A 21,253-nucleotide genomic window follows, 5' to 3' on the forward strand; every position below is an offset into this window, starting at 1 on the left:
ACAGAAGCTTCCTCTTCTATCACAGAACAGACCAGTTCTTGTCAGTGTGGCTCTGACAGATGGTTTCTTAGCCATCATGAACTGAGTTGCTGTCTTCTATGCTGCAGTTAGAGAGTTTGAAGCCTTTCAAGACCTGGGAGCAACTTCCAGGGTTAATGCAGCAAAACACAAAACTATAGTAAACGTTACATTTTTCTAAGGATGTTTCTTATAAAGAAGGCTTTATTTAATTCATGGTCATTTGGAGAAAGCCTTTTGCTCCAACTTTTTTGATTGCTCCTTAGCTACCTGGTTCCTCATTTTACTTTTTTTTTTCTCACATTTTTGTTTGGAAATAGTACAGTTTTTGTTTTGTTTTGTTTTGTTTTGTTTTGTTTTAATGGATAACAACTGCGAAAGCCATCATGTTGTTAAAAAGTATCTGTTAGCTTAACTGATAAGAGTTAATTTCTTACCAAAAGCAATGGAGAATCTAGTTTTATCAGCTTTGAAAAGGATTCTTGTAACAACACAATGGGGGGTGGTGTTTAAAAATGCTATCACAAGACACAGGCTCTTTATCAGTTTCTCAAGCTGTGCCTGGAAGGTCTCATCCCTTCATCCGGCCTGCTATAGAACACAATGTGAACAGCACCCCCTGGAGTTGTGCAGCCAGCTAACCTATAACCTTACCCTAGTAACTTTTTTTTCTCATTTGGTATTTCTTATAATCCCAATTTTGGTTAAAAACAAGTATTTTAAATATGCATGAAAAAAGCAGGAATAAAAAAAAATGTTGAATCTCCACAAAGAGAGATGTGGGCTCTTGATACTTTGCCTTATTTTCTAAATTTTCAACGATGAGCATGTTGTATGTAGTCAAGAAAAAGTAGGAAATATTTCAGTAAGTTTTGAAAATTACATCTTTTCCAGGACACAATGCATGATTACTTACAAGTTCTTTTTCTTTCTTTCTTTCTTTTTTCTGTCTTTTATTCCTATGTGGACGTCAGCGAACTATCTGAATCCCTCAACTGAGTCCCTAAACTCTGTGCCTAAACTGAGAATGACCTTATTTTTTTCTTTCCACACCACACAGGACTAGAAAGAATAGAACAGACAAGTCTTTGAGAGGTAGCTTGCAGTCACTAGAAGGAGTAACCAGAGGAGAGAGGGTTATTTTAAGAGTGGGAGACACTTGATGCCCAAGATAAGGAGGAAGGGAGACCCAGGAGAGCAGCAGTACTGCTGGCCTAGAGAGACATCCTGGATGGAGCACGTCAGAGGGCTCTAGGAGAGACTTCCTGAAGAAGATGAAGTTGGCTGAACACCCATTTGAACTGGACCACACTGAGAAGAGACTTATACACCTTGGAGAGGAATGAGGAATAAATTAGTGACAAGTACCATAGAAAACGCAGTATGTACATTTTTAAAGATAATTATTAACTCCAGGGAAAAACAAAAAGTTGTACAGGAAAGGAAAAGTAATCATAGCATTTTATATGACTCAGCTATCAACAGCATTTTAATAATCATAATAAAGTATATATCCTGGATATTGACCTAATCAAACTCTTGATGTAACTAGTTTGAAGAGGAGACAGGAAGAGAAAAAAAAGTATATATGTGTATGTGACTAGTGGGAGAGGGGGAGACAGATGCAATATAGGCAAATCCTCATCTTGCAAATGTGAAGTCAACTGATAATGCCCAACAGGAAAACACAAGTAACATGCTATTTGGAAATATGGAGACAGATACCAGAACAGCGAGCGCATGTGGTTTCCTCTGGGGAGCATGAAATTGGGGGAAGGCTCAGGGGACTGTTTTTGTTGTTTTGCCTTGTTTTTCCACAGCTTTGCTAAAAACACAAACATGCTCTGAGACAGTCCCAGGGCACAATGGACAGCATACGATTTGCAATTACACATTTACAGGATCCTTTGTTGTGCCACTAGGGGGCTTTAAGCTCTCAAGGGCCACCAGCATGTCTGTTTTCCTTATCACTGCCTCCCCAGTACTGAACACACGGCAGGCTCTCCACACACAATTGTTGAATGAATGATGAAATGGGTAAGGCAGATGTACAAGTCAGCACTCAACATCTTCACAGAGGTGTGCATAACTGAAGATTTACAGGCAAAATGGCCCAATGTTTGCAAAGTGCCTTAAAATACTCCAGGAAAAAAAAAAAAGTGCAGAAACAAAATAAAACAAGATTGACAAAATTTTCGTAACAAGTGATGGGGAAGTAAGGACTTGTACCCATCTCTCTACTTCTGTGTGTGGTAGAAAATTCCTTTAAAGAAAGAGCAAGTTTGTACAGAAAGTAAACTAGGAGGGGGCAGCACAACAGCGTCAATATATTACATGCAGAGCTCAGTAGTTAGGAGGGTTTGTATAACGTGGAATATGTATATAAAAGTGAAGGGTCAGAGAAAGAAGACCAAAGGCACACTGGGGCAGGCCACTGGCCCAAGAAAGTCACTAAAAGCTGACTGAAAGAAGGGGTCGGGGTACTTGATGAAGACGTGGAAAGGGAAAGTTGAGTGAAGTACTGGAGTTACTGAGAAATTTAATATTTTATTCTACAAACATATAGTACCTGCAGGTACAGAACTGAATATCCCCGCCCCCATTGAAAAGGCTCACTCTGCAGTATGAATAATCCAGGCTCTAGAGTCAGACTAGCCTGGATTTGGATCCGGACTCTATCTCATCATGATACAGCTCTATTATGTATGAGCTGTATGACCATGGAGAAAACTGCTTTTCCTCTCTAAGCCGTAGTTTTCTACCTATAAAGTGGGGATAGTAATAGCACAAATGAGCAACAGTTATTGGAGGTTTAAAGGAAGTAATACATATCGAGTCTTACCCATGCCTGACTTACAGTAAATGGTTAACAATTGGTGGTTGTTATACGCCTTGGGAAGGGGTTCTGCCAAGATGGCGAAGATCTTACCAGGTAAGTTTAAAAGGGACAATTTTGCCAGGAAACGAACTGCACCCCTTACAGTCCTGCCCTGTCCGTCAGCCCTAGGAAACCTCCCAGGATGCACTAAGTACTCCACAAGTCCTGCCTGCGGGCCTTGGGGCCAGACGCCATGCAGGGCAATAAGGACGGCTAGTCTGGGAGCTCACAGCCAGTGGAAGATACAGGTCTCAGCCACCAAAGCAAAGAGGGAAACGATCCCAAGATTCACACCATCTCTAAGAGAAAAACAGGTCCATCGCTCAGGAAAAGTCTTACTTTTCCTGACCCAGAGATCTGAAGGTTTTCATAAAGGTGGAGGGAGAGTATACTGGCTATGTGGAAGAGAATGAGAAAGCGTGCGACGGTTAGCTCTACGTCTCACACACATACTCCACTACTAGATGGTGCCCGGCAGACAGTCAGGAGCCATGTGAAACCTCTCCATCAGGAAGATGACTCCGCAGAGACAAGTTTTAGAAAGATGCTCTGGTGAAAAGTGTGGGAGGTCTGGAGTACAGGAAAATAAGTAATCCAGACAATAGGTAGCCAGGGTTCGATAAAGATATCAAGTAAGGCGCAGTTGTAAGGTTGGTGCAAAAGTAATTGCAGTTTAAAAGGTTAAAAAAAAAAATTGCAAAAACCGCAATTACTTTTGCACCAACTGAATAGAATTGAAAGATATTGCAAAGGCAGGGAGATTCAATAAACAAGAGAACCAAGAAGATGTGTGAGGGGGAGAGGAATCAAAGGTGATTCCCAGGTGTTCAGCTTACGCTACAACTAGGTGGAAGCTAGTTGCGCCTCCCTCCGTCTTCTCTCAGTCAAGTTTGTTCAGGCCAAAATCCTTGGCTTCCTCTTTGACGCCTCTTTCTCTTACACTCCACATCTGGTCCAATCAACATTCATTCAACAAATATTCACTGAAAGCCAGGCAGTGTTCTGGGTACAGGGAATACAGCAGTGAACAAAACCAACCAAAACTCCTGCCCTCATGGCGCTGTATCTTCTAGAGGTGGAAACAGGCAATAAATAACATAAACAGGTAAATATATTGTCTGTTAGATCATGCTTAAGTATTAAAGAGTAAAATAAAGCAGAGAAGAACAACAGAAGTATAGAGGGAAGGAGTCGCAATTTTAGACAATATCTGTCAACAAATCCTGTCAACCCTTTCTTCAAATAAATCCAGAAACAAACTTCACACAACTTCCACTGCCACTACATGGTCCATTCCTCCACCATCTCTCAAAAGGCTCCTATTATTACGATAGCCTCCTAATTGGACTCTGCTTCCACCACTGCTCCCCAATCTATTCTCAACACAGCAGCTAACAATTTCATTAAGTCGTAAGTCAGATGAACACTTGTTTGTCCCAAACCCTCAAAGGAGGAACAGAAATAGAGTAAAAATGCCAAAAGGATTTCGGGGAACACTGAAGGCCTGGCAGAGGCTGGAACCCCTAAGTTGATGATGGAGCTAATCAGCGAGGTTAAGTGATGTTATCCTCTCAGTGCTTGGTGGCCTAGGTGCAATGAAAACAGCTGGCTCAGCTGCTAGAGAACTGGAAATGGGCAGGTCACAGAACACAAAAAGGGCCAAGGGTCTGGGGGCTTGAAGGGCCAGAAGAATGGGCCTGAGCTGACCCACCAAAGATCCCCAAGGCAGAATCCAAACACCTTCATTACTGTGAAGACTGAGCATACCAGCCGGTCTCGCCCTACAGCAGGCAGCGGAGGACTTGGGACGGAGGCTCAGCTTACATGCTGAGCACCGAGAGAAGCCAGTGGGGAGTCTCAGGCAAACCAGAATAAAGCTTTTGGGAGGCAGTGCTTAACAAATGCCTAGAGAAGAGGCTCAAGAGAGGTCGAGCTACAGGCAGGGAGGTAGGGAGAAAGGGGTTTCCGGAACATCTCCAACCCGGGGACTTGCACAGGGGGTGAAATGGGCCCATGCAAGCAACTCAGAAGAAAGGTGCAGCAATGCGGGTACTGGGAGAGACACCCCCGAGGTGTATACTGAAATAATACAATGTTCCTAAAATAAACCACCGGGGAGCCTGAAAGGGCTCAGGGTCCTAGCTTGAAGTCTAGTTACAAGTACCTCTCAAGGCAAAACTCAAAGCCTTAATAAAGGATTAATCGTACAATTATTCCAATTTGGAGGATTAGAAAGATTATATCTAAGTCAACAAGGATTTGGTAAATTTTGTAAAGCGTACTACTTTAATAGGTTTCAGTTTCCTTTACCAAATTTTCATAGAGAGACTGAAGGTTTGATATAAGTACGAATTTATTGACATCAATTTCCTTAAGCTATTATTCCAACACAGAGAGGGTACTGAAGAGCTGAAGACAATAATAATAAACCCACAAGATCTGAAGTTTGCAAGGCCCACTCCCTCAGAGAGTGAGAGAGAGAGAGAGAGAGAGAGAGAGAGAGAGAGAGAGAGAGAGAGAGAGAGAGAGGAAGAGAGAGAATGAAAAAGTCTTCAAAAAGAATCTGGAAACTGCTTTCATTATAGCAAGAAGTAACGACAGTTTGACAATGTAAGCATTTTATCCAGAAACATATATCTATTCCATAGATACCAAATCAATTACCATACAATTGAGTTGAAAATATACAAAATATTTGTTGTTCTTACATACTGAAATCAAAACCTAATTTTAAAAAGTGCACAGTAAAAACAGTGTAAGGAAACCTACAATATCCATGGTATGTGTATAGTTTTCCATTTTACTGTCAACATCAAAATTGGTATTGCCTTATTTGCCTTACTGGTTACAAATATATTTTAAATGTTTCAAGGCCGTTTATAACACTGACTAGTTTACTAGGTCCGACAACACTCCAGCTTCCTGAAGGCGGCCAGAACTGGATGTGGAGACGCAGCCCTGCAGCTCCCTGAAGCAGTAGCAGCTCTGGAAAGAAGTCACCAACCAGCTATGTGTAAACTACCGATTCTTGTTCTTTTTAGAATTTCCCTGTGCAAAGAAAAATAACAGTAAGAACACAAACTTCAAGAACAATAATTCCCATCGTTTATAGACGAAGTTGTCTGGAAGGCATATTTCACTTTGGAAAACTGTAACTTCCAGGAGAATAGTCGATAACCTTGCATTGCTAACTTTTATTCAGTAATCACAAAGCAGTTTGTTAGTTTTAATTCTCCCCACTTTCTAAAGTTCATGGACCATATCCCCCTGGGGGCTGAGGACAGGCAATAAAGAAAGAAAAGAAAGCTATCTTGGATTTATCAAACCTCAAATAATCCTTTTGTTCCAAAGACAAGGGAGTTTTTGATTTTGTGAAACTGCATAAACAATTTTAGCCTAAACATGTTTCTTTATTGTTTAATTAAATACCTTTTAAAGGTCTTAATACTTATTTTGCATATGTGCCAACTAACAACCAAATGGCAATGATTATCAGTCAAAAGGAAGCTTAGATACTGGTTGAGAACAAGCAAGAGCGAAGATGGTTTAAATTATTCCCACCCAATTCCCTCACATATAGAGATTTGGACTTTCCAGTTTTGAGTAACTTTTCTTCTTTCTGGAGAAGTTCACTTTTTAGGAAAACATCGTAATTAAGTTCCTATACTTAACTATTAGGTACAAATACATTCTTTTCATGGAAGTGGGAAATGCTTGCAGAATACAAATATTAAGAGCAAGATAATAGCAAGCAAATGGTTTTAGGATGTCTACTTGGTATCCAGGGGAGACCATGTCAACTCAGCCATAAGATAATGCCATAGCAATCTGAATTACTAATAGACACGTAGGGGGGATAAAAGCAATAGGGATCACAGAATGATCAAAGGAAGGTTAACAATATAAACTACAAAGAGAAGAAGGATCTCTAACTCAGTGTTTTACTAATGACAGATATTTTAAGGACTAGATTAAAAAGTTGAGAGGGCTTGAAAATTCCCTAACTTCTAAAGTAGCTGCAATGAGCTTTGTTGTACTCAACATTAACCCTTCTAATTCAGAACCAAATGCCTCTGCAGCTCCGAAGTGAAGTTTCCCTGTAGACACTGCTCCTTTCTTTCATATGTTAGGTGCTAAAACAGGCTTTCTCATACTAGTCATTCCAATGAATGTGCTTTCTACGTGAACTAGCTGCTTCCCTGCTGGAATATCAAGAGAAAAAGGTTAAGGGAGGCATTCTTCAAGAGGACCAATCCCCACCCCCTACCTCCAAGCTCAAGTTTCCTGAAACACAAGTAACTGGAGAACCATAATCAGAATCATATTGGCTGGTTACAATCATCACACGATGTCCCAGAAAAGCATCCCAGACAGATGTCCCAGAAAAGCATCCCAGACACTCTTCGAAGTAGCCAGAGGCCAGTCGATACAATGAAACTACACTGAGAAACAAAACCACATAACGAGATGCCAATACATGATACATTTTCCAAGGAGATGCCAACTGAGCAGAATGGTGCCCTGTACCACCACTCGCAGACACTAAGCTAAACCTAGGGTTTGTTCATCTCTGTTTCCTCTGCTATGCCAGCAAATAGCAGGAACTCAATAAATGCCATTAGGGCAATAAGGGGCAGCAGTGAGTTTCAAAGAGCATAGGCTGGAAACTTAAATCCAGCTGGTAGTGGTATATTATGATCTGAGTTACCAAACTGTGCCAAGTATCCGAGATGATGTATAGAACCAAGTCCTTGGCCCCCTGAAGCCTGTTTTTCATGGTAAAAAAGTCTATACATCATGTTACAACAATAGAGACACACTATGTGGATATACATTTCAACATAAAAATACTACAAATATCTACTGGCTCCAGCCTGGACAAGCAGAGGCTTTATGGGAAATGAAATCAAAGGGAATTTTTAGAATTAAAAGGAGAAGACATTCAGGTATATGGATATATATGAGAATAAATTTGCTACAGAAGGTTACTCTTCAACAGCACCATTTCAGATTCATATAGAAAAAAAAAGAGCAATTCCAATCATAAACCACCTAAGAGTACCCCACATTGATACAACAGTAGCAGAAATGCTAAAAAACAAAGGACACAGCATTGGGCCTTAGAGGTCAGAGCTTCTCTTAATTTGTAACTCAGCCAAAGAAACTTAATTTTACTTTTGGGTAAGGGGACCAATGATATTAAGAAAAACGATTTACAAACACTTTAAATCTCTTAACCTTCAGCTCCTGAAATGCCCAGCAGTGAGAAACCTTATGTGAAGCACATGAAATATTCAATATTATACTGCCGAGAGACTACCTCCTTCCACTGCCTCACCTTACTGGACATCTTCAGAGTGTCGATCTCTTCTCTCTGCTTGGATAATGTCTCGTTCATGCTGCACAGGTGGTCACTCATCATACTTAACTGATCCTCATAACTCCTCTTGGTAGTTGTCAGTTCATCCTAAACGGCAAAGGAAAAGAGGGAAAAAAGAAAAAAGAAACGTCAAAACGCCACTAGTCACACAATTCTAAAGCTTTTCTAATTTATAAAAAAAATTTTTGGAAAAGCAATTTACCTACATGACCTATCTGACCAATTCACATGAAGGTTAAGCCACAGGACTAACAAGTGAACAACGTTAAAAGGAATGGGGAAAAAGTTTTTCTCAGCCTTCAAAATATGTTCTGAATCTCTTTGCAAAAATGAGTTTCCTTCTATGACAGGTATAACAATGTCGCAAAAAACCGAGAGGACTACTCGATCTTTCCAAATCTCCTCAGTTTTTCTGGAGCCCTTGGTGAGGTGGGGAAGCCTGTCTCTGGCACTTTCCCACCATTCCACACCTGGATCAGTCCTACAGGCAGTACTTTCCACGGAAGAAGCACCTTCCTCTCTCTTCCCATCTCTCAGGCTCTCTCTGGCCCCTTAAAATATAATCCTGTGCGCCTAGCTAATCTGAGAAACTAATCTGAAATGAGGAGGAAGTGGGTGTTGCTGTGCTACTGTGTTATTTCTTTTCCTGTATCATGTTTATATTTAATAGGAGTTTTCTGGAAACAAGGCTTTAAAACAAAGCAGTGAGTGAGGAGAAATATTTTGCAGCCCTACCTCCCAATTTAGGTCAGTTTCGTGAAACAGTCAAGAGAAGAAACAGAATAAAAGCAAGGTGAACAAAACCAGTTTATAGCCCACAATGACAGGCATTAACATGGAGGAGAGAAAGAAAGGATTACGGGGAAATATGTCTTATTTATAGAAATGCTGACTACAAAACTATTTAAAATTAAAATCAAGTCAGAGAAACAAACAATACAACCACTTTTTGCCTGACGTAAGACGTTACTTTAAAATGAGTTAGAAATAAAGTGGTTAGAAAAATGTATGTCTAGAGCTGAATGCCATTCCTGTAGAAAGGAAATGCTGACTTTGCCACCCAAGGACTTTCAATGAAGAAACGTATGAAAACTGCTTAGGTAACACTTATGAACTCACCTGAAGTCTGCTGATGTTCTGACTGGCTACTTTCATCTCTTCTGCCAGTGTCTCTTTAGACTTTTCAGCCAAGGCTAGTCTTTTAGAGAGTGCTCGGCACTGTTAAATCAGAAAGCATTCCATTATCCCAGGGAGCATTTCCCAAAAGCAAATTTACTTCAGGGAAGGTTACTAGAAAACAAACCCCAAAGCCAAAGTCCTTCTTCCCTCAATCCCTCCTTCCCGTCCTTTCTTCCACAAATGTCTGCTGAGTACCTACAGGCCTGTTCCACACATTGGAGTACACAAAAGAAAGATGTGAGCCCCACTCTCATCATTTTAATAAGGAAAAAGAAAACTCTACTAACCCAAGCTCATCAACGATTTTTTTCCTAGCTCTAGTCCAATGACCAGTGGTCACAAAAAACACAAGACGTTTTTACATTTACCCAGGATTTATTTATACTCACACTAGACAAAAAGAGAAGTGGTTATTTCACATGTTATCAATGGCATCTGACCATGTAATATGGACCCTAAGATACTTCCCTTGTGTTTTAAGTCCTTTATTAAAGACCACGTTAACAGGAACAACAAAAGCTTTACAGTCCTACTCTATACATTATGCTCCATACACATTGGGGGGGAAAGTGAGTGTAGGACTGTAAAGATCCCAGCTGCTTTCTTTGGGGGTTCTACCAAACCTAGGCTATCCAGAGACAGAAGAAAAAAGAATAAATCTATTTCACACTCTTGTTCAAAGAGGACGTGCCACTAAAAGGATTGCTCCATTTTCTGATAAGGCCATGAGACTGACCAGGAGCATCTATTGAGACACATTTGAATGCTGTGTCGACATCAGACGCTCAGACTAACCATTCCAGTAAAGACATACAGGGGGTCACCACTTCCTGTTTACAGACGAGAAAAAACCAGGACAATTTAAAAATTCTTGTATCATAATTGTGCTGAAGACATTTACGAAGATAAGCAAGTCTCTTGGAATTAAAACAGCCTCAAAAATTCCCCACTCATTTCAGCAAAGTTCAGCCAACCAAATCAACTGCCCTCTATTAATCAAACATCTATGTGCTTAGTGAGCCGGAAAACGAGGGAAAGAGTGTTGCAAGGCTTGGGTCTTCGTGGAGATGACAATCAACTCGAGGACACTAACTCAGGAGGTAGTCAGGGATCCAAATAAGGACATGATTTTTTGCTGCTTCGTGCGGCTCAGATGAGCAGCACTCCAGCACTTCTGTCTGCTGTCCTCCCCATTTTCCACAGCTCAATAAGCAGTCACTAATGACCCGCTCATCAGATAGGTATGTAATGGCTGCTTGTGAACACAGAGCTAGGCACATCATTTATTTTAGCAGGAAAAAAGAAGCAAAGCCCCTCTCCACTTTTGGTAACTGGCCTCCTGCAACTTCTCCATCTCCATAGTTATAGGAGAAAAATCACACGGTCAGGTCCCAATTAAGGGTACTGTCTTTTTTTTCTTCAATTTCTTTAACAATTAAAGCATTGTAATGCTCCATCTGACATCTTTATCTGACCTTTTAATATAAAGTTTCAAATCAGAGACTTTATGGGTATTCTTATATGTTGAGCAACATCTATTCTATCTTATCATTTGTTTCTTACGCTTTGAGATCTGTACTTTCTTCCTTCCTTTTCTCTCCTTCTAATCAATGAATTGTATATAATTTTATTGATTATCTCGCATTATGTTTTTCTGATTCTCTTAAGAAAATGAACCATTTAGTGAGGAAAGAAGAAAATGTAACAAAAAGTAAGATTTTGTATCTTTTAAAAGTTGAAAAAGGTTACATTTTTATCATTTACCACATTTTACTCATTTCCACAAATTGTCAGTTACAAATTGGAAAGTATTAAAAAAAGAACCAGCTATATTTTGCTTTTTACTCTCCCTATACAAAAATCCCCTGATCAATGAATGTGACCTGCCTTTTACTCTAAAACCAGTAATCTACAATAATACTGCTCCAAAACATATACCGTGTTTTCCCCAAAAATAAGACCTAGCTCTAACAAGACAATCCGCTCTAATGCATTTTTTGGAGCAAAAATTAATATAAGACCTGGTCTTATATTATATATATTATGTAAGAGTATATACTATAGTAAATATATATATATAGTATATACTATAGTAAAATAAGACCAGGTCTTATATTAATTTTTGCTCCAAAAGATGCATTAGAGCTGACTGTCTGGCTAGGTCTTATTTTCGGGGAAACGGTATTATATGACGGTTACGAAGAGCTACCTGACGGTAAGAAGTTTCAACTATCTTTCAGTAACTTGGCAATGATAAATCCGTCCTGTATTTATTGAAAGGAAGATTTCTGGATGGTATATAGACCAATCAAGATGAACTCCAACCATATGAACAGACACTGACTTCTCTCTTCTAATGAACAGCAGGAGACAAGCACAGTGACCTGATTCCTGAAGGGGTTAGAAAAAAACCCAAATCTAACTCTCCACTCACCTCAGCATAAAAATGCACTGACTTGCTGTCAGCCAGCTGCAGTTGAGACGTCAGTTCCACTATCCTTGCCATATAGTGATTTTTAATTAAGTCTTCACGAAATTCCACATCTGGAACCTAAATAGAGCATATATAACTAAATAAATGCCAGTGAGATGAAGCAGTTTTAGAAAAAAAGTATCACTTTAGAAAATGAAGGAGATAATGTTTTGTACATTTTCATTTGAAATTTTACGGGGAATCATACTTTTCCTACACTCGAAGAAACTTCAGATAGGGCAGGTAAACGAAATGTTCCAAATGTCTTTTTCCAACATCCTGTCTATCTCAGGATGAAGCTGTAGCTTCAAGAGAACAGAGGAGAAATACTGGGAAGCCCTGGGCCATGTCCATTTATCGGCTTTTATTAGCCACAAACCGACTTTCAAAATCTCCATCTGTCTGACTCCTATATCCTCCTCTAATTGGAAGAGGGCAGGGAAAAAGGGACCATCGATTGGAACTCCTAAAATCTGAACATTCTGTTTTCCCCTTAATTATTTTAAGACAGCTTTAATGCTCTTAAACATAGTAACCAGTTAAACTATTTCTATAATAAACAATTTATGACCCTTGTCCCAGATTAGCAGTTCTTCTAGGTTACTCTAGCAATGACACACTATTGAATTTAGTTAAAAAAAATACATGCAAAAGTTTGAAATTACCTAAAGTATAAGGCCAATAAGGAAATCAAAAAATTTACCAACTTTCTTGAACTGTGTTTACCAGCTCACTGTACTGAGCAGTAAGCTGAATGACTTCAGTGTTATTTTAATGGTTATTTATAAAGTTACATCTTATAAAATTTCAAAACTCAAAAGTGCAAACCGATGTGACAAGCCAAATCTGACCTGGGTTCATTCACTCCAGGGCTGGAAACAAGTAGCAAGCACACTGTATCCAGGCCCTGAAAATCCCTGTTCTCCCAGCCTGCCCACTGGGAGAGCTACAGGCTCTCAGACTCACACAGTACGCCAGTGAGCTGATGGCCGAGCTCAAGGCACACGTTATCAAACTGCCAAGTCAGGTCATTCAATGAGGCAATTACAAAAACACGCTATAATTTATTGGTGACACTCAAAGTGGAACCAGAGAGAAAATCAACTGGTGGAAGGGGAAACACTGGTGGAAGGGGAAAGACTGGCTCCATACTTGCTACAATGGTGATCAGAAATTACAATTAGACAAATCTGACTTTTACAGGACTTTGGCAACAAACATTCAGCCAGATATTTACTAACAAACAACATGATGTCAAGGATACATTACCTCACCGTCAGATGTCCTGGTTAAAATCCCAATCTAGAACATAAGGGAAAAAACGCTTTAGAACAGACTGTTTACATTTCAAACACACTAGTTTAAACATTTGTAATACTTTCTCTTCTCAGTTCCTACTGTTTTAAAGCGCATTGGGACTGGAGTAGTAGATTACCTTCAGATCGTCCTTCACTACTAGGAAAGAGTACTTGGGGATGAGTAATAATGGATCCTAATCATCACTATTTCCTCTATCAAAATGCTGTTAGCCATTTTCCCTGAAACCAACAAACTGGGAAGAGAGAGAGAACAGCTGACACATCTTGTCATATTTTTTTCATCTTGACATTTCTATGCCTATTTCCAAAGCAATATCCAAGGGGAGGATGGGGGGTGGTAAAGACAGTTTTATGGTGATCATAATAATAGAACATTCCAAAGAGAAAACACAAATACTCTGGCTGAAAATTCAAAAAGAGGAAGAAGAAATACATTCTTGATACAACGTTACTGTGACATCAATAAGTATTAATTTTTTCTGAGTTAAATTAATGAAAATGTAATTTTAAGCACATTAAAATGCTGTCAGGTTATTTTTTATTTTTTTTAAGGAGAGTGCACCTCACAGTGGCCCATGCAGGGACCGAACCTGCAACCTTGGTGTTATTACCACCATGCTCTAACCAACTGAGCTAACTGGCCACCCCAACCTCCAGAGTTTTAAAGCTTGGATTAAGATTGCAAAAGTAGATAGTCATGATTACCAAATTCAGGTTATTGTTCAAGGTGGAAGGGCACGTGCTTGGGCATAATAACTTAAGAAAACTATTGAAAACTCAGTTTCAATGGATTCTGTTAATCAAAGATGACACTCAGTAAACAGTCTGCACAGATTCTAAATAATATCCTCAAGAGTATTACTCTGAACAGTGAGCACTATATCCACTAAATGTGTGCTAATGAATGTCATACCCACCTTGCTGTAAAAGTGTCTTTCATAAGACTTTTTTTTTTTTTTTTTAATAGAAGAGCCATAATTTTCTACTCACAGAGGCAGGAGTGCAATTAGTCTTTCTCTTTCAGTTAAAAACTATTTATAGTAATACACCAATCATTTGATTTTATATGTCCAAATACGACTACATTTGGCATCTATTCTGAGTCCCCACCCTTACCAGTTACTCCTATGTTATGGTTTGAATATGTGGGACAGCACACCTCTTCTCTCCACAGATGTCTATCCAAGCTCTTATTCCATTAGATTGAGAGCAACTAAGAGACAGGAATAAATTCCATTATATAGACTAGACTGTGAACAATGAAAGCAGGCTGACCATGTCTTGGGGTCTCTAATCCTGACCATCTAAACACAATGACCAAAACTCAGGTTCATGGGAAATGTGGCAAATGAGGCATCTCAACTATATCTTAAATGAGAAGGCATTAAAAAGAAAGGCTGAAAAGTGGGAAACACCAAGGAAGGCGGAAAACGCCATCTCTCTTTATCTCTACTGTCTCCAGGTCATTTTGGCAGGAATCTGCCATGTGCAGAGGGAAGGAGAATTCTGTGGGGAGACCCTTCTCTCGGTCTGAAATGTTTTTCTCCTGCCTTGGACTCCTGCTCAGTTTCAAAGCACACTCACGTGACCTTTTCTGTGACATCCTCCCCACGCCCTCCAGACACCTTCACTGCAACCCCACAGCGCTCTGTACAGGGCTCCCTGTAGGATAGTCCTGTAAGCATGGGGTCCATTCAAGTCATAACTCTGAGAAGTTGGGTTTATATTTTTTGCTTTTTAAAAAATGTTTATTCTTTTTTTTTCCTCCCTTATATTTTATCATGAAATTTTTCATACATACAAGTACAGAAACTTGGGGGGAAAAGTATAAAAAATATTTGTATATCCACGATCTCTATTCAATAATGAACATTTTACTATATTTGCCTTACTTACCTGTGTGTATATATTTATTCTGAACAATGTGAAAGTAAATTTCAGACATTATAATACCTTACCCTAAGTACTTTGGCATTTATCTCCCCAAATTAGGATATTCTCCTAAATGATCACAATACCATTATCACACCTAGGAAAATGAACACTAATCAGGTTTCTGACACTGTCAATGTGCAATGCGGTCTGTATGCATCTTGAAAGGAAAAGCTGTTTGCATATGTTGCTCTCAGGTATGCTCTTTGTCACACACAAGGTAAAGCTGAGCAGGACCATGACCTGTTCTTCAATAGCATCAGTAGCTGCAGTACAGTCACCCACCTTAGGACAAGGCTGCAGAAATCACCATGGTTCTCCTCAAGTTCCTTGAGAAATGCTTGTAAAAATACACCTAATGAGACCCTTCTGATTATGAGGGTTGTTTCTCTTTTCTCTTCCTGATTTCTCTTTTCCTAGATTTTCTAATTTTTTTTTAACAGTGGGGAGAATATTATAGTAAACTTTTCTCAAAGTAACTTTGAAATCCGTTAACTCCAATAGAGATGTTTCTTCACTTTCTAAATCACTGCAATGAAATATAAGGCAAGAAATATGAAGTTGCAAGATAACATGCCAGTACCCTGCCTTATGAAATATACTCTTAAGAGGAGAGGGGCAGGTAGACGAGGGTAAAAGGGATCAAATATATGGTGATGGAAGGAGAACTGACTCTGGGAGGTGAACACACATGTGAATATATAGATGATGTATTACAGAATTGTACACCTGAAACCTATGTAACTTTACTAACAATCGTCACCCCAAGAAACTTTCATTTAAAAAAAAAAAGGAAGAAATATACTTGTAATTAACCTGATGGGTCTCTGTATTAAATGTATGTCAAAAAGCTTCACAGCATCTACGCATGTACCTACCAGATTAATTCATTAAAAATTGTTTTTGTGGTCATTTCTAAGAAGAGCTAGGCATTTAGCTCTTGGTCGGAAACATAATTCTATTTTATAAATGTTTCTGTGGAAAAACAGAATCGTCTTAAATTTGACTTACTGTATCTTTCTAGGAACATGGCCTTCACTGTAGGGAAGTCTCATGCAAAATCAAAGGGAATTTAATGGAGCTGCTTTTTCTAGAGCACATGAATTACTGATGTTATAAACTGACGTGCCATTTAGATGGTCAACGCTGAACCCTAGATTGGATCCTTACCGAGTCACATTAAAAGCAGATGGCACTTACCAGACTGGTGCTGTGAACTGGCTCCTGCACAGCCTTCGCTGAGGCTTCTTCCTGGCCTGTAGCTTTCACCACAGACGCATTCTCCGGGGCCAGCGCAGCCACCTGCCCACTGCTTGTACTCTTCAGCTTATCTGCAATTCGCTGGTTTTCTTTCTCCAGCTTGATTTTGGCTAATTGTGCTTCCAACATCCAATGTTCTTTTTCCTGCTCCAGTTTAGAAATCTTCTCCAAACTCTGCTGAACCTTGAAAGCAACAGAGAGTTCTGCACCTTAGAGGATAATGCAGATAAAACTTAGTGGCCAAAAAAAAAAAAAAAAACCCTTATAAATGTAAACCAAAACTACCTCACAGAGATGAAAACAAAAAAGCTTGACCCTGGCATGAGAAAAGATTTATTCAACAGAATAAATAAAAAGCACTACCATAAATTAAGAAACTGAACTATAATAAAATCAAAAATCTCTATGCATCAAAAGCGTCATTAAGAGAGCAGAAAGGAAAGCCACAAAGTAGACCAAGAAGCATGTATGCAATAGCGGAAGAATATCCAGAACATATAAAGCACTTCTACAAATCAATAAGAACAGGATAGACAACCCAGTAGAGAAAAGCAAACTAAAAAGACTTGAATAGGCACTTGAACAAGACTATAAACATAAAAAAGAAGGTATTCAATGTCAATATTAATCAAGAAAAAGCAATTTAAAACACCCAAATGACTAAAATTAAAAACACATAAAATACAAAGGTGGGAATATTTAGGGAACAATTGTTAACTATCCTATAGCGTTCAGAGGAGTAGAATTTGGGACAAACACTAAAAAACTTTTTGGCAGGATCTTTGAAAAAGGAACATATCATGCTCTATGACCTAGCAATTCCCCTTCTAGGCATATACCCAACAGAAATGCATGCGTATTTACCAAAAGACATGTCATAGCAGCACTATGATAGCCAAATACTTGAAACTATCCAAATACTCATAAGCAGTAAGAATGGATAAATAAATGATGTATATACACACGATAGAATACTCAACAGCAATGAAAATGAACAGATTGCAACTACATATAACATAAATGAATATTACAAATATAATGTCAAATGAAAGAAGCCAGACCTGAAAGAGTGTATACTGCATAATCTTGTTTAACAAAAAGTTCACAGCAGGCAACAAAATTAATCTATGATATTAGAGTGCAGGATAATTGTTATTTTTTGTGGTGAGGAGAGTAGTAACCGCAAAGAGGCCTGAGGAAGACTTCTGGGGGCCTAGCAACTTTTTTACAGGTATGCCGTATATAAAGAAATAAAGAAATGTTCTTTTTTAAACATGTTATCTACGTGCTGGTTACCTTAGTGTGTTTACTTGTGAAAATTCATTGGGATATATATTAATGATTTGCAGACTTTTAAGTATGTTATATACCTCAATAAGAAGTTGAAAAAAACAAAACAACTAATTCTCAGGGCAAATAAAAGCTTGAGAATTACATAAAAGTAAAATTTTATAGTGAATTCTAAATATTTTATCAACTATCACGGTTGAGCAACAAGCAAGTACCAGGCACTTGTGCATGGCACTTTCCTCCCATTATCTCACGGAGGCCTCCTAACAGTCTGACAGTTCTCATTTCTCAAAGAGGAGAACTAAAGCTCCCAGCAGCTCAACCACCTGCTAAGCTAGCAAATGAAAGAGCCCAGATTTGGGACCCCATCTGTCTGGCTCACACATCTGATTCTTTTCACTACATCACACTGCCTCCCACTGGCTCAATTTATCTTTAAAAGACCATGAAAGGTAGATAGTATTCTCAGTTTAGAGAGGAAGGGCGGGAGACCAGGGGGCTTATCAGACTAGCCTGCAATGGCAGAGTGGGAAAAGCTATAGCATTGAAGTCATATGATTCCGCCACTTACTAGTTACTTTGGATAAATCTGCTTCATTTCTTTGAGTTTTAGTTTCTTCATATAAAATAAGAAGAAAATCCCAAATCAAATTTTTAGATATTCCACATTTTATTGTTTGTCTCAGGAATTATTCTGTGGATAAAATTTTCAGTTCCAATATCACAGAATACTAATGTTGAAAAGGTAAGTGATATGTGTCCAATGAAAATAAGGTCAGCATAGACAAAATATTATTTCAGATGAGTTTAATTGGGTTCTCTTTAAAATATACATTTCCAAAACTAAAAACCAGTATTAAAGCAAATAAATCTCTGACAAAAACTAAACTGGTGTAAAGCTGTACCAGCTTGGGAAAAAGACAGTACCTCCTTACGTCCGCCTGCCCCCAAATTCAATTGACCAACTGAATACTGCAATGTTTTCATTCTTTAATATTTCATTAGTAAGAAATAAAATAACTCGGCCTTTTGAGCCTCTTCTTTTGCTTGGCCTGCTCCAAACCCTTTGGAGTATACTTTTTCTCTTAATAATGCCACCTTGGGCCCTTGAGCCATTCTCTACTGCTCGGTCTGTTTCTATTTCTTTGAAGTGTACTATCCCTTCTAATAAACTACTCTTTCACCACTTTAAAAAGAAAGAAAGAAAATAACTCACTAAGTCTCTAGCCCTCTCCCCTTTTGCTTCATTATTTCAGACATTTAAATCTAGTGCCTAAAGAAAGAATGAATCGTAGTGGCTGAGGTGTGTTGATATTATTTTACTGGCAACTGTTAGCACCAATTGAGTCAAATGACTTATTTAGAGTACCAACAAATGTTTTTCAAAGAATTATGCTAATGGTACTTTTTAGCATGTGTTAAGTAATCAACTAACTTTACATATTTACTTATATAGCCTTTCAAATCACCCTGTGTATGTTAAAAACCTTTGCCAGGGGATTTAACAGTTATGCTCTTTAATAAGTACCATGATTTCCCAGGTGCCATACCTGTTGCGCAAGGCCTTCTCGACTTTCAGTAGAGCTAAGAAGGATTCGCCGGTTTGCCAGTGCTTCCTCATAAGGCACAGACTCTGAGAGGGGCTATGGAAAAAGCATAATAAGAATTAAAGAAAAAGATCTTATCATCCCTCTGATCCTACATACACAAATAAGAATACTAAATGAGGTTTGATAGTAAATTCAGATGTATGCCAGCATAGGCTATTATTACCTTTAATACATGTGGAGGGAACTTTTTTTTTTAAGAAAGAAAAATAAGGAAAGGGAGCTTGTTACAAGCTATAGTAATTAAAACCATACTGACTTGCACCAAATTAGAAAGATAAAGGAATAGGACAGAAAATCTAGAAACAAAGACATATACAAAAATATATTATGTGACAAATGTTGAATTTTTAAGTCAGTGAAGAAAGGGTAGACTGGCTAAATGGTGCAAGGACAACCGGCTATTAATTTAGAAAAATAAATATTTAGATCCTTACTTTTGTACCATGTATTAGAATAAATAAATTCAAGACAGATTGAAGATGTCAATCTAAAAATTTAGACTGCAGAAATACTGGAAGAAAATATAGGTGACTATCTCTATAATCATGGACAGTGCCCTGACTTTCCAAGATTACCCTTACTGAGAAGCACTACCTTGAAGAAAAAGACTAGTTTGATGACATAAAAATTAAAACTTCTATTTTGAAAAATTACTACAGCAAACTGAGGAAAAAGTATTTCCAATATAAATACAAAATTAAAACCCTCAATATAGAGAGCTTTCAACCATAATAGGAACATTTATTTAAAAACAGGTAAATGACTTGAACAAGGAGTTGACAGAATAAATATTAATGATAACTTTATGAAAGGATGTTCCACTTCAGTAATAAGCAAATAAATATAAATTAAAATAACAACAAAGAAGCTTGTTTTTTCTGAGATTGACAAATACGAAATTTATGGGTTAAATTTATACTTCTATTAATGGTAAACTATGAATAGGTAACCTTCCTGAAGTGTGGTCTGGAAAAATGTGTCAAAATTTGAAACATTCAGACTTTCAACCAGCAATTCCATTTTTAGGAATTAATCTCAAAGATATAATTAAAATAATTAGACAAATAGGGAGATAGGTAGCTTTATACATCGCTGCAAGTGCAAAACAGTATAGCCACTCTTATGAGCAATTTGGCAATAAATATTAAAACTTAAAATGTGCAAACCACATGATCCAGAACATTCCACTTCTGGATCCATACATGTGCCCAAGGAGACATTTACAAAGCTATCCACTGCAGTATTATTATAACAGTAAAAAACTGGAATCAACCTAAATGACCACCAATAAGAGAATACCTAAATGAACCATGAAACTCCCATATTATAGAATTCTATACTGTATTTAAAAAGGATATACTGGCCACCATATGTAATGATATAGACAGATTTCTAAAACATTTTAAATGAAAAAAGCAAGTTGCACAATGAAACAGGCATTTAGGTTAAAAACAATAAAAAAAGATGTTCTATATATTCTGGATTGTCTATATGGTTATATAGATGCATATAAACACTCCAAAAGAGTCTGGAAGGTCACACACCAAACCGATAACAGTATTTATCTCTGGAGAAGAAGTAGAATTAGACATTGTAATTTACCTGTAATGTTCTAATGTAACCTAAGAATGTATTTATGTATTATCTCTAACTAAAAGTTAAAAAGAAATAAGAAGAAAAAGGTAAAAACAAAGGCACAAAGTTGCATGTGCTAGAATATCCATTGTAGTATTGCACATTACAATAAAAAATAGGAAACAACCTAAAAATCCACTAGAAATAGATTAATTAAATTATTACACATTTACAAAATGAAGTTCTATAGAGGTATTAAAGGATAGCAATTTATATTAGGTTGGTGCAAAAGTAATTGCGGTTTTTGCAATTATTTTTAACCTTTTAAACTGCAATTAC

General features: G+C 38.0%; 1 protein-coding gene across 1 annotated transcript in view; it reads right to left on the reverse strand.

Moving 5' to 3' along the window:
- Positions 1–1,414: 1,414 nt before the first annotated feature.
- Positions 1,415–21,253, reverse strand: part of PPP1R21 (protein phosphatase 1 regulatory subunit 21) — a 59,203-nt gene continuing 39,364 nt past the window's right edge. The window contains exons 16-22 of the mRNA XM_081069158.1: positions 19,280–19,372; positions 16,380–16,622; positions 13,198–13,230; positions 11,890–12,006; positions 9,396–9,494; positions 8,235–8,363; positions 1,415–5,944 (exon numbers count right to left, since the gene is read on the reverse strand). Coding sequence (XP_080925284.1) covers positions 5,915–5,944; positions 8,235–8,363; positions 9,396–9,494; positions 11,890–12,006; positions 13,198–13,230; positions 16,380–16,622; positions 19,280–19,372 — 744 coding nt within the window. The 3' untranslated portion in view covers positions 1,415–5,914. The remainder of the gene's footprint in view (positions 5,945–8,234; positions 8,364–9,395; positions 9,495–11,889; positions 12,007–13,197; positions 13,231–16,379; positions 16,623–19,279; positions 19,373–21,253) is intronic.

The sequence above is a fragment of the Rhinolophus hipposideros genome, assembly GCF_964194185.1.
Source record: "Rhinolophus hipposideros genome assembly, chromosome: 12".
NCBI lineage: Eukaryota > Metazoa > Chordata > Mammalia > Chiroptera > Rhinolophidae > Rhinolophus > Rhinolophus hipposideros.